The sequence below is a fragment of the Haemorhous mexicanus genome, chromosome 3, assembly GCF_027477595.1.
Source record: "Haemorhous mexicanus isolate bHaeMex1 chromosome 3, bHaeMex1.pri, whole genome shotgun sequence".
Lineage (NCBI taxonomy): Eukaryota > Metazoa > Chordata > Aves > Passeriformes > Fringillidae > Haemorhous > Haemorhous mexicanus.
The window spans coordinates 60,677,848-60,692,507 of record NC_082343.1 but is presented as its reverse complement, the minus strand read 5'-3'; the positions used below and the strand labels follow the sequence as shown (position 1 = coordinate 60,692,507).

Genomic DNA, 14,660 nt, shown 5'->3' with positions numbered 1-14,660 from the left:
CTGCATCTGGGTGCATTTCACACATCAGTGCCCAGCATTGTTATTTTCACTTCTTTTTTTAATGGAATCAAGTGCCCTGTCTACTAAATAAGGGCTTTCTAATTTTATGTTATTTATTGCTTCAGAGGGGGAGGAGAAAGAATTTCCTAGCAGAGTAAAAATAAACTGGACATCATCAGCCAGAAAAAATACCAACACTAACTGATAGAAAGTGTTTTGTTTAATATAAAACATAAATTATTTAACATCATAGATAATTAGTGAAGTCATTAGTGAAAGTTCACAAAATAATACTCAAGTAAAAAAATAGAGTAACGATGCTTACAAGTGAATAAGGACTACAAGTAAAACAAACAGCATAGTAGGATATGAAATATTTCATCCAGACAAAAGAAAGTATATTTGGCATGACTGCTGCCAAAGCAGCCAGGAACTCTGACAAAACTGCAATGAATCTTTACTGTGTGCAGCACACTTCATTTGAAAAATACAACTGCCTGGAATTTGCAACACTAATTAATTTTGATAAGAACTAGTAGCCCTACTGAAGACAGTGCAGTTGCATAGGTAGTTACTCCATAACTCCCTTCAGAGCTGCAAAATGCAGTCCAAACATGTATTGGATGTCAGGAAAATATTTTTTGAAAGCTTGTGTTTTCAGGTACACCTTAATGTCAGCACTCTTTTGGTATTTTACCATTCTGAACACTCTTCTATTTAACTCACAGCACGCTTTAAAATGCTACTATAACAACTTATGTAGTGGTTGGGCATATTTTGCTCTAGATCACACTTTTTCACTTGATTCTTTGCTTTCAATAGATTGATCTACAGTCTACACAAATGCCTAAGTGACAGTTTAATCAGATATCAAATTAGGAAACATTGTATTTGACAGTTTCAGTTCTTTTCCAGTCCAGTGAGGAGCTGAACCTTCAAGTTCTGTTGATTTCAAGGAAGCCAGGGCAAAAGTCATCCAAAACAGGTTTGCACTATTGATAAGTCACAACTGGTAACATTTTGCATATTTAAGTGCTTTAATTTATTTGTTTGTTGTTACTCCTGGAAGAGAGATCATAATTGCAGCCTTCCACGCATGTAATGAACATCGCCACAGTATTCAGAAATAAATTACGCCTCTGTGTCATGGTGCTCGAGCTCAAAGGCAATATTTGTCCTTCCACTTGTGCTCAAGTTTGAGCCTCTCGCTGCCTTTTTCTTCTTCTTCAATTCCACCCCACGGGATGCAGGTTCGTTTTCAACACCATTAGTTGTAACTGATGACAGAGGAGTATCGACGCTCATTAAGTTGTGCTGATTTTCTCTCTCATTCCTTTGTATCCTTTTCTTCTTTTTCTTTGTACCTCTAGAGGAAGGTGGATATAAAAAGAGTAAAAGAAACACAAAGTTAGCCCAAATTTAGAGCTTTTTCCACCTACAGCTGATGTGTTAGAGCAATTGTCTGCCTGTCCTCTTGAGCACAATGCTGAAACAACTACAAAAACTACTGTTCCACAGCAGAACAAAGACAGAAAAACCATGAAGACAAAATATGAGACCACTCCACTAGTCTACTTTTTATCATAGCATTGCTTTGAAAAGAACTGCTCATGATCTTAAAAATCAGCTCATCTTGATCAACAGACAACAGATGTAATTAAAAAATACAAATTACCAGTCTCCTCCTCTCATAAAAGCAATTGCACTTGTTTTTTTTCCACCTTCCTAAGCTCAGACACCAAAATACTTACAATCAGGGAGAGATTCCTGGTTTATTTATGCAACAAGAGTAAGACACGCAGTCAAAGTGCCCAAGATTAGTTTTTCCATTTTAATATACCTGAACAAGGACAGAATCAGAAATCGCTGTGATGTCTATTTATTTCTGCTTATCAGCCTTCATACAGTGCCAAAAGGATTGGCCAAGCTCCTGTGTTAAAGCTGATGCCTCTAACTGGTCTTGCACATGATAGCAGGGATTATGCAGATGTTACACCACTTTCACCATGAATTCCCACTCTTGGCAGAAGTTGTAACTTCGACTATAAATATGTAACTTTTAACTATAAATACAGAACAATACTTTGACTCTAATCTTTCAAAGGAAGGTACTGTCTTTGCTCAAAATTTGTATTGTGCCCAGCACAACAGGTCTTGGTTTATGACCTGAACTGTTTAGTGCTGCTGAAACACATAAGCAAAGGCATGAATCAATACTGAAGAATGTAATGTATGTCTTTTCCACAAAAATGGTGTTACAAGTGCTGCACTGTTGATGATACTGTCCTAATGTAATCAGGTTTTACAGATGAAAATGTTTACACATCAGCCTCGCTAATGAACTGATGAATATCTGCCTGCAGTTGGAACTTTTTTTAAAGCTAAACTGTATACTCATGAATATGTGGATTGCTGCAGCTCTAGTACTGGAACATCCTAAGGAAAAAGTTTGAGAGTCTAAGACCCTCTGTGCTAGGATTCCTAGAACAATTTAAAGAGTACTGCTGCATGAGGAAACTGGGCTACAGAGTCATAATTATTCAGTGTTGTAAGTGCCAATGTACCAAACCCAGTGTTCAGCTGGGTCTTGTGTAAATTTACGCAGAGCAGTACCTAGTGCATCTCAAGGAAACCATACAATGGGAACATGCCTAAGGACATACTGGCTGTGCTGACAAGCAGCAGCTAATCATTACTATTTGAAGGGTAAGGTTACTATACTATTTCCAATATAAAGCTACTCTAATTTTGAGAAGCAGTTTTCATCTTTTTATTATTTGAACATCAGATGTGATGATGTATCAAAACTTAGATTAAAATCACTTAGCGTAATTTCTCTATTTCTTCTAAAGTCTGCAGAAGACATGTGAACTGCTTGGCTAAGATAAAAGTCTACTACCATCTTGTATAAATTTTGTTTTACTATTGCAAAACCTTATTTTCTACCCAGAAATTCTCAAAAAACAGACATTTCATAAGGACTCGTCGTTCATGTTCTTTTACAGCAGGTATTGTGGCTGTAGTGAACAATACTATTCCAATAAGCAAACCAGTAAACATTCATTTGGCTTAGCAAGTTGTGCAGGTATTAAAGTTTCACTCCTCCATACTGAAAGTGTGTACTTGACAACCACTTGATTCTTAGGAATTATGCAGTAAATAAATTTCATATCATATACATCAATGTGACATGAATATTAAGCGTATTTTCACAGAAAACTGGAAAACAACAGCATGTTTTAGGTGGAGCAAGTATTTAAGTACAGACTGGACTGGATCTCAAGTCATGTTGATATTGCTGTTGGATGCTGAAATATAAACCTTTTCCAGTTAAGATGGCAACATTGGCATGTATGTAAATTTTTAAGGATATTTCAAGACACATTGACTGCAGTGACCAAGAAAACTAGAGTCCTGGCAGGTCATGTTTTTGGTAAAAGTAAAGTGAGAGTTTTCATGAAAAATAGGCAGCCCTGTTTCTGAGCTGTTTTATTATCTGATGTGTGCTGTGTAAGTACCTATAAAAAGAAATATTGACAGTTTTTCACACTAGTAGCATCAGCAGTGTCAGAGGATTCTTTTCTAGCTTCAAAATAAGGCAACAGGCTTGTAGTCTTTTCTGAAAAAAACCTGGTCCATGTGGTCACTGCTGTGAAGTGCTATGTCATGGAGCATGCATGATTTCAGACTGGAATCTCCATGATGCTCCTGCTCCCTATGGTTCAGAATGAGGGAGCACATTCCAGTGATTCAAGCACGTAGGTGTCTTCTCTCACCTTTCTGAAATATAACTGAAGTAATTTTTGGGCTCCATTCCTTCAGTGTGACATCTTCTCAGGATAGCCCTAGTTTCAATTAAAATGAAAATTTGTATTTGGTATGATTCTAAATTCTTGAATCTTCCTAAATCATTTGTGATTCCACATTTTAAATCTGTGGTGCCACATTTTTCAGTGGATGGCCTGGAAAGGTCACTCAAAATAACTGTTTTCTGAAGTCCTACCAATGGAGTTGAGTTATCTCAAATTTTTGATACCCACTTCTAACAGACTGTGTCAACTGTCACAGTAACTGTGCTTTTAAGGCATTTCCTTCCTTAATGAATATACTACTAGAATAGTTGTGTCCAAAATTCAACACTGAATTCTGTCAATGTGTAGTTGCACAGCTCACTCCTCATCGTGCTTGAGGGTTAAACTTTCCACTCACCGTTTATTTTCAAATCAAGATACAGCTGGAGATACAAAATTCAGATTTTGTATCTACTAATAATCTACATAATCTAAATAATCTACATCATGCTATAAATGTAGATACATACCTGAAAAGGCAGGTTCAAATGAGGTATGTATCTGCATTTACAGCATAATGTAGATTATTTATACGAGGAGGGAACCGGTCTGGAAAATGATCAGTGAAATAACCTTGCTTAGGTGACAGATACAATGGCAAACATGGGAAGCATTTTCAGATATCAATTTTTGAAGCAAAAATGGTTGCAAAAGCGAAAGATATTGTGGAAGCTCCAGTTCAAAATGCTGAGATCTAATCTGCTTACAGCTTTCACAAAACAGAGAGCTACAATTTTTAAGAAACGCAAGTGTCATCATCAAAGGTGCTGCTGGCATTCTTTTTAGAAGGTGAAAACCTTTTGGAATTTACATTAATTAACTTTTAGAAGGTGTAAAAATAGCTTTCAGTCTGCAGCAATAAATCCTAATACATAGCTAAGAGATGCCAGTGAGCAACCACGTAACACTGAGTTTTGATTGCCATGTACATTACAGTCCTTGCTCTTCTGGGGATGTGCATATGTACATGAACTGTTATTTCCTTCACATTTTGGGTGTGAAGCACTCTCCCACTGATCACCCTAAAGCTAACTTCTTGTTTTGCTTGAAAAAAAAAAATCAACCATTCCAACATTTCTCACAGCTTTCAAACAACAGTTGTAGGAATAAGACTGCAAATTGTTTTAAGCATTTCTTGCTTACTGTGTTGCGGGTGAGTCTCTATCTGTGTCATGTTTGGAGGTAAATTGCAGGTCCCCTGACTTACTGGTGACTGGTGACATCTGTAAAAGAGACAATAAAAGCAGGAAGGTAAAAAGACAACAGACAACGGGGCCAACACATGTGCATAGAAAACCCACCAGCTTCCTGAATAAGGAGAGAATATACCTCGTTTGAAAAAGAATGTCTATCAGCCATAAAATGTTAACTCCTATGTGGTTACAAACAAGGAAACAGTGCCCTGCTATAAAAAAAAAAGGCTGCTTGCAAATAAAAGACAGTTTTCAGGTATATGTAGAAACAAGAGGTTAGGAATCTGCTTGAAGCCAGCTTAAAATACACATTGTTTTAAAAGAATTGTTATTTGCGCTTCTTCAAGTAAAAAAGCAGAATGCTATAAAGCCTTCTTATTGCATCGTTCTCACAAGAAAAACGTGTATTTTTTAATCTTGCAAGTTTCATTCAAAAGCAGTTCAAATCACTCCAGGTTACTCTGTAGTTCAGGGCTAAAAAGATTCCCCAACTCTGGAAAAGCAGATTCTCTCCCTTCCAAAGTAATTAGAGGGTCTCCGTACAACTTGCTCCCTCTACAAATAAACCTAATTCTAACAGGTCTCAAACGTAATAGAAGAATTCCCATAAGGAAATGTGAATGCCCTTCCTGAGTCTTCAGGGACATATTATTCTATTAGTTTAATATTACTTTTCTGCTGACTTAAAATAAACAGGATCAAGCTCCCATTGACTTACTGAATTCATACATTTACACTGCACACAACAACCATGTTCAAACATTAGTCATTAGAATTAGTCTGCTGTAAAAACACAGATTGCTGGATTAGTTTAGATAAAAGTCAGCCTACTAGAATACAATGATGTAGTACTAGCAGGGCTAGGAAGAAAAATCATCTATTTCACACACAAAATCCTTGTTAATACAGTAATAAACTTGAGACTAAGTCAATGGTAAAAGTAAACACAAAAGAAGGAAATATAATACCACTGATATGGAAAATACAAGGGAGTGTTGTAAAGGGAATGACTCCAAGTAATTAATACTTCCTTCAGCATTTATAACCTTGTGGTTCCTTGCCATACATACAATCATTAATTCATTCTTCTCACAGCGAAAACAAGATTTTTTCAGAAAATCCTGTGTGAATGATGTTGAACCATTTTACCCACATTTTTGAGCGAATATTACAGAATCTTCCCACTATACAATTACTATAATAAAATATGAACCATTCCAAAGAACTGTAGAATTCCCTGAAGTGCTGCTACAGAAGACTGACCTCTTATAAAAAATACACTACGATTTTTAATACTTTCACACACCTAAACACAGAAAATTATCCTTTTTTTTAGTTAGAAGTTTAAACTATTCACTAAACTAAGCTGCTTAACTGAAAATTCTTATGATCTGCTTTAAAAAGAACTCATCACATGGCCTTTCATATATTGAAGCACAGCTTTTTAGTATGAGTAGCCAAGGAAAGAAGAGCACCCAATTGGAGACATTCAGATAGCTGTTCATTTCACATGGCAACTCATGAGAATTCCTAGGTCTGTGAAGACAGACTCCCAACACTCTCCAGTACTGTTTATGACCTTTTTTTTTCATTCCTACAAACTTTCAAGCATGTAACAAAGGAGGAACTAGAGTCTAGATCTTTATGAATCAGATATCGCTGCCACGACCTCCTTTTGTCTGTCCCACACACCTTCGTGTGCCTCTCAGCCTACTCCTTGACCTTCTTTTCCCATCCTAGTGATGTAAGAAGTAGCAGTACTGAAGAAACAAGGGGATCAGTGGCAGATGCAAGGAGGCAGTGCAGGAGCTGGTGAAACAAGGGGATGAAGCATCAGGAGGAAGAAGTGGAGGCTGGGAAAACATGCAGATCTTTGACAAAGGAGGTGTGGTAACACATTGGGAACTCACTAAGGACATGTCAATGTCAGGAGAAAGCCAGGGAAGGCTGGAATATGGAGGAGTTGAGGAGGCTGTTGATCTCAGCTTTGTCAATTTCTAAACCTCTCAATCATTTGTTATGCATGGGCAAATCTCCCAGGAAGCTCCAAACAGCTCTGCACTATCATCACTGCCTCTGTACTAGGATGCAGTAAAGCCGGTGCTGGAACAGGCATGGTGTGAGCCAGACACTCCTACAGACTGCAGAGCTTAAATATTAATATAGCATCATTAGGGCAATGTTTGCCTTAAAGAAAAACACCTTAACGTTTCAGACACTTCTGAATATTTTTCTGTTCACAAGAACAAATGCTGAACACAGTACAAAAAATGAGCTTATTTGTACAGTGCCACTAATGGTGTTCAATTTTGTTGCCATGTTCTAATTCTCCCCCGTTTGTGAGATATAGCCCACCAGAAGAAGAGAACATTAGTTTATGTCAACTGTAGAATCTTGGCTTTTCCAAACTTTTTTTTGCTTTATGATCATAGAAGTGAAAATTGTAATAAAGTACATATTTTCCTTTTCTGAAGGGCTTGGCTTGCTTTACAGCTCTTTCATTTCATATTTAACATTCTCTCTTGCTACCACGTAAGAAGCAACCAAAGCAATATAAATAAAGGCAAAATACACAAAAGCATATCAACTTCCTGATCCCTGCTAGAGAATCCACAGCAGTAAATCAAGCACTAAACCCTTCCTCTGAAATTTGTGGGAGCAACCAGGTATTTCAGAACACACTTTCTAAAAGAATCTGAAGCAGAGGGCATCTAAAGGAAACACTAAGGACATAGTCCCATCCCAAATCTACGTTTTTGGTGGTGCTTTCCTCTAGGCTGTACAAGAGTTGTCCCTAAGACTGGTCTGCAGAGATTCTCTGGCAAACTAGGAGGTAGATGGACAGAAGAGAGTGATGCAGGAAATCTATTCAGATGATTCAAGCCATGACAGTAAATGAGTGTGCTATATAGCCTACAGAGGAACTCTCCCATAGAAGCCGTTTCTACAGAACTTCATCTAATTAAAAACTCATTGGATCACAGATGGCAAGAATGAACATGTCTCTGTGCCTTTTCATGCTCATCTTTAGGACACTACACTCAGTACTAACTCTGTATCTTGTTTTCTATTATGCAGTCCGAGGATAAAATATTCACAGCCACGTATTTAACTACCCAAAACTATGCCAATGCCTGCTGTCAAAACTGTTCTAACAAGTCAAGTTCAGGAGAAATGTGACACCACACCTCACTCATCATTTTCTTCCCTGCTATTCTGCATCCATCCACACATTTTCCCTTTAAATGAACAACTGGCAAAGACCTTTGCTAGCAGAATTACATATATTTCTTTTGCCATGACCTTCCTGTTTAAAATGCAATTAACTTACAACTGCTCCCCCCCCCCCCCCCCCCCCCGCCTTAAGTGTTTTTAAAGAACAAGCCTGTGTAAATCAGACTGACCAAATTCTGGCCCTTATATCTAACAGTATTAGCTTAGATGTGAGAATCTAGAAGAACCATGGCTCAGTATACAAGACAGACATTGGCATGAATTTCTCTCTTTTGCATAAAAGGAAAAATCTGTTGGGTGTAAACTGTGGTCATGGCTTAACACCAGCAAATACTGCATCTCAGAAATCAAATCCACTACATGAGCTTTTGAGGGATAACAAAAGGGGGAGGAGGAAGAGTGAAGACAAGATTCTTCAGATTGAAGCAGTATGGTTTATAACACCTGTTTTCAGTCTTAACGATTTGGCCTCTGGGAATTTATATGGGATCGCAGCTTTGCATTAACATTTGCATTAAAAAGTTCAATTCTCTTCAGAAAGAGAGGAGAAAAATGGGGAAGGGAGAAGTCAGCTGGCTCCTGACATAATACGTGTCACTAAACAGCATTTTTGGTTCCACTTGACCAACTCAGTGGCTCAGCCTTATTCTTCCTATCCTTAAACAGACTGGTCACCTACATAAATGTCTATGCACGAAGTTGCCCCTTCTCTTTTTTCCCCCAACAGGTATTAATCTGCTTATAAACCAGATACCTTCTCTTTCAATGACTCAAGTAATACAGGTGTAAATATGTCTTGGGACAGAAGACACAGCTACCAGGTTACAATTAAAGTAGCACCATACATGCTTAAGAGAGAGTAATTCAACTTGCACGTGCAGCTGACACACTGGAGGGAAGGGATGCCATCCAGAGGCACCTCAAGAAGCTTGAGAGCTGGGTCAATGCAAACCTCATGAAGTTCAACAAAGCAAAGTACAAAGCCCTATACCTGGGTTGGGGCAATCCCAGACAGACCTACAGGCTGAGCAGAGAAGTGATTGAGGGCAGCCTTATGGAGAAGGATTTGGGGGGGATGGCTGGTGACAAACTCAACATGAGCCAGCCATGTGTGCTCACAGCCCAGAAGGCCAAACAAATCCTGGGCTGTATCCAAAGGAGTGTGGTCAGCAGGTCATAGGAGGTGATCTGGCCTCTCTACCCTGCTCTTCTGAGACTCCACCTGGAGTGCTGTGCCCAGTTCTGGACATGGAACTGGTGGAGCCAGAGGAGGGTCACAAAGTTGATTAGAGGACTGAAGCTCCATCCCTATGAAGACAGGCTGAGAAAGTTTGGGCTGTTCAGCCTGGAGACGAGAAGGTTGTGTGGAGAATGTGTGGAGACCATCATAACCTTTCAGTGTCTCAAGAAGCCCTACAGAGAGGCTGGAGAGGGACTCTTTTTCTGTGTCCTGATTGCAGCCAGGGCAGGATTAAATTCTGTGCAATAGCTGGGAGAGGCACAGTCAGGACCCAAATGTGATAGGACCTCACATCACTGCCCGGGGTGGGGGGAAAAAAGACTCTTGGAGAAAGGTGTTCCTTCCAGTCCAAAACTTGGTGGGGAGAAGCCATCTGGCACTAATTTATTGTAGCAGGCTCCAGAGAGCATCTTTGGATGTGAATCACTCTCTCTTTTGTACACTTTTGTTATTAACATTGCTGATGTTACTGTTCATTTTCTTATCTCATTGCTGTTTACAGTAAATTGTTCTTATCACAACCCACGATCTTCACCTTTTGTGCCTCCAATTCTCAACTTCATTCTGGTACAGTGGAGAGGGGGGAGGAAATAGGAGCAGGGGAGTGGTGTGTGGATGGGGAGAGCCTCAGTGGGGGCACTGAACTGGGGAGTACCATTCCCATAACAGCCTGTAATGACAGGAAAAGGAATAATGGGTACATTGAGAGAGGGGAAATTTAGGTTACGTATTAGAAGGAAATTTTTTACTGTGAGCGTGGAGAAACACTGAAACAGGTTACCCAAGAGAGTTGTGGATGCCCCAACCCTGCGAGTGTTCAAAGCCAGGTCAGATAAAGCCTTGAGCAACTTGGTCTAGCGGGAGGTGTTCCTGCCCATGACAGAGGGCAGGGACACCAGGTTGGGACTGGATGATCTTTATGGTCCATTCCAACCCCTTCACATTCTATGATTCTATCTCAAACAGTACAAACTGCATTTTAAAGGAAAAAGAGAGTACCAAGAAATAGGAAACTAAAGAACTCAAAAGCTAAAATATGTCAATATTGGGTAAAGATTAAGAAAAATGGCCCATTCCTCATAGATGGTGCCATAGTAACATTTCCTTCAGATGAATGATTTCTTAAAGAATAATCAAAGTAATTACTACTTCAAAAGTAGGATTTATAAAGAAATATCTAGTTTATAATAATGCTATTAAACAATATATGTGGAAGACTACACTGTCGCTTTGCAGATTTGATTCTAGAAAAGTATAGTTTCTTTCAGCCCAGATGTCAATATATTCAGAAAGAGAGATCTGTAATCATATTAGCTAGGAAAGAAGCCCAGAATTATGAACTTCACTACAATACATTCTAATTCAATTGAAAATCACTTTTTTCTGCTATCTCCCTGAACCTTGAAAATGAACAGACTTCATGATGTGTCAAAAGTCTTCAGCTCTATTCACTGCAAGAGTTTCATTGTATTAATTCCTTAGTATTTCCCTCATTAGCATAATCACATCGTCCTATTTCCCCCTCCTCTTCCTAAAAGATAATCAGTCTCTGAAGTGCTCCTCAGTAACCTGAAGAAAGGAAACATTAATGGAGAAAACAGAAACAATACAAACTATAAAATAAAAGTGTTTGATGAAACAAATAGAAACACTTCTAGTTATTATTTTTGAAATATGGAACAAGCTTTTCATGCTTTTAAAATTTTTAGATTTAATAGATAAATTTTAAGCCCAGAAAATCACCCACATGTAAACAGCTCAAGCCCAGGGGAAAAGCATCAATTGCTTGGCAGGTTAGTTTTGGACACACTGGGCAAAGTATTCAAAAGTCTGACAAGGACCTCCTCTAGGGAAAGAAGAGTGAGACCATGAATTATTTATGTGAACAATGATAATCCCTAACTTTGTTTAAATATACATGGAATTAAGTTTTGATGACCTTTGGGTAGATTATTCAAATTGTGCAATAATAATGTGGTTCTTGCCAGTAAGCCTTTTTCTTTTTTTTCTATTTACATCTTGACATCATTTTCCAAAGATAAATATACCAGAAAAAATACTTTCTTACACTTTTAATGGAAGTTTTAAATTTACTGTTTTGTCTATTAGTACTTCCTACTATTCTCATGTAACATGGCATTGCATATTCAATATTCAGAATCCAGTTACAGGTATTTCATGTAGTGAGTGGCAGGCCATTGAATTACGAAATATGTTCACAAGATATTATAGCCAGCAGAAAATTTTTGGGGAAAAAAAAAAAAAGACACTCTATCAACTTTGAAATATTTCTGATTGGCCAAAATTTTTCAAAACCCACATTATGGTTTCTAATAGAACCCTATCTGAATTCCTGTCCTTTCCATCTTCATCTTAAGGAACCTGAAAACAACACATTAACTGGAGCAGCCAGTTGAAGAATTCCAAGAAATAGAGATGGACTTATCATCAGTGCAGTGAGAACTTCACTCCATGAAATTTCAATTGGCAGTTTACATGCATGTTGTAATTAAAGATGATTATGACCTAATTTTGTGGCTCAGGAGTTAAGTAACTCCTAAGGCAGGAAAACAAGGTTTGCATAAAATTATTGTTATGCATGCAAAACTGATGGTAGAAAGTATTTTGAAAGAAAGCTATTTGAACTAAACCTTTTCTAGAAATGATTTGCAAAACTTAATATTGGATCTTAAGTATTACACCTTCTTATAATGTTAATAATTCCACTTTATTCACTCGTAAAGCTCAGACGATTAGCTAGATATGCATGTGGAAAACTATCTGCAGTTGGAAAACTATTCTTAATTAGACTCTCTGGTATTCTCAGTAATTAATACCATAGTCATAGTCAATATTTTAAGTGCCTTATTTAGTCTTGAACCAAAATCTCACAAGTAATTGCTAGGATGATTTTCACAGTAACTGTTTTGCAGTCTTAACAGTGCTAAACATTTGAATAATCCTCAAAAAAAACCAGAAAGAGCAAACGATATAGCTGTCCTAGGTATAACTATTTGGGAAACATTCTTGTGTCCAAAAAACAAATAACTAAAATATTAATTTATATTTTACTGCTTGTGTCCACAACTTAAGCAACAATCTAATTATTCAATAAATATTTCTGGATTAAAAAAATAAAAGCTTTTCTGCCAAAGCAAAAAACCAAAAAAACCCCAAAAAACAAACAAACAAACAAAAAAACCCAAACAAAACCCCAACAAAATGCAGGGTTTTGCTAAGTTTTTCTTATCTCCCATATAAAGGAAATTGACATTTCCCGTCATCAGGTCTTATACTGAAAAAAAGTGAAAGGAATAGGAAGAAAAGTTGCTGTGTCACTGCTGCAAGACAGGAACTGCCATAACTGATGAGCCCCCTCAGTGGTCATCTTAGCAGTTTTGTCTCAGAAGTCTCTGGGATTGCCTAAAACCAAAGCCCTGTAAAACTTTCATTCATTCTGGCAAACAGCTGAATGACAAGTTGTTTCTTCTATGCAGAACTCTGCAGCTTTTGTAAACTTATTACACTTCAAGGCATCATAAATCTTAGAGAGATTTGATTCATCATTTGGTTAAGCTCGCTATCCTCTTGATGGTTTATATGGTTCTGATGTGACTTGAAATTTAAAAAAATCCACCAAATTGTCTTTTCCAGTCACTCCAATGCTTTTGAAATCTCAGCCATTACCTCAGCCTAAAACGTGTTATTAAAGCAATTAATCCCTAAGCACAGACATTTGAGAGTGTCTTGTAGTAGTTGAGTTCACCAGGGTAACTAAGCATGGCATAAACTAAAATTTCCTTCTACCAATAGTAGATGTGTTCTTCTACTAAGATTCCAGTTTAATGCTCCCTGATCTTGTTTAACAGCAGAAGGAAAGAAAAGAAAGAAGAGTGCATTGACTTCACATCAGGTACTACTTGGTACACTCTCTCCAGTACTCATTCTTTGCTAGTTTAATCTCGTATGTATATCCCTTTATATAATTTTTTCCAGGACCTGTTTCACAATTTCCCTCTAGACTCTGTATGATTTTGTACTACCCTTGGCTGATGTGCAAGATGAAAAGCAATGTACATGCTTGGTTTTCGACTAATACTGTACATTTGATTCATTATGTCTTTCTTGTAGACTACTACAAAATTCCAACTAATTGTTAAATATGTAGTTAATTTAACTCGAGGTACAAGCAGAATTCAATTTAAGAGCATTAATAATATTAAAACTCAGTGTTATTCAAACAAGTACTACCAGTAATAAAAAAACTAGTGTTAGAAAATATGTCAGCCATAGACACTTGAGAAATTCTAAGCAATCAAAACTAATCAAATGTTGCTTCTCACAAAGCTGAATAACAAATATGGGTTGCAAATGTTAGTAACAGTAGCTGGTGTGCATAAAAGTATTGTGATACAGTAAATTGACTAAATTCCTACCAGATTAAAACAGAAAAACATATGTGGGTAACAATGACCAAGTCTAATAAAAATAGGTATAGCAGCGCTTCTCTCTCTTCTAATCCAGGTATGAGTGAAACTGGGGGATTTCAAAAACATCTTCTGGGATACCTTCCTTGCCTCTAGCCATGCAGACAATAAATTAAAGAAATCACTAGTAATGTGGTTGTTCCTATATTTATTCCAGTCTACCTGTACAGAAGTATCTGGAAGTAGAGCACCCTTGTAATTCCTGGACAATGGTTTGCCTAGGAATTGCTCAGCTACAGAAAAGTAAAGGATACTTCAGATTAATTACTACTACTCGGTGTAGTGATTTTTCAAGTATAGTTAGGAACAAAACACTCAGTAATTCAATTTATAACAGTTGGCTTCAAGAAGACAGCCAGCTTCAACAAGACTGTCAAGTGAGTAATCTCAATAACTTCTTAAATGCTATCTCTATATTCACCTACTAAGAACAGAAGCTGCACAAAAAAGGTCAACAGAAATAGTCTTGAGTGTTTTAACCCTGAACACTGCAATGTCTTTTCCAGCCTAAATAATTCTATGATTGTATACACCATGGAGCAAAGATTAGATGAATCATTTGAGAAGTCCCCAAAGTTGTAGCTAAGCAACACAGAATATGCTTGGAGTCTTGCAAATCAGACACAAAATACTAGATTCAATTTTATTAAAGTAC

The 14,660-nt window shown here is 37.5% G+C and overlaps 1 protein-coding gene across 13 annotated transcripts in view; it reads right to left on the bottom strand.

Moving 5' to 3' along the window:
- Positions 1–202: 202 nt before the first annotated feature.
- AHI1 (Abelson helper integration site 1) overlaps positions 203–14,660 on the bottom strand; it is a 145,110-nt gene continuing 130,652 nt past the window's right edge. For 12 of the 13 annotated variants that reach the window (XM_059842031.1, XM_059842034.1, XM_059842033.1 and 9 more), the window contains 3 exons: positions 4,995–5,074; positions 3,777–3,845; positions 203–1,366 (listed from right to left, as the gene is read on the bottom strand). In XM_059842031.1, the coding sequence (XP_059698014.1) occupies positions 1,132–1,366; positions 3,777–3,845; positions 4,995–5,074 (384 nt within the window). In that variant the 3' untranslated portion in view covers positions 203–1,131. The remainder of the gene's footprint in view (positions 1,367–3,776; positions 3,846–4,994; positions 5,075–14,660) is intronic. The other variant, XM_059842024.1, reaches the window with a different exon arrangement.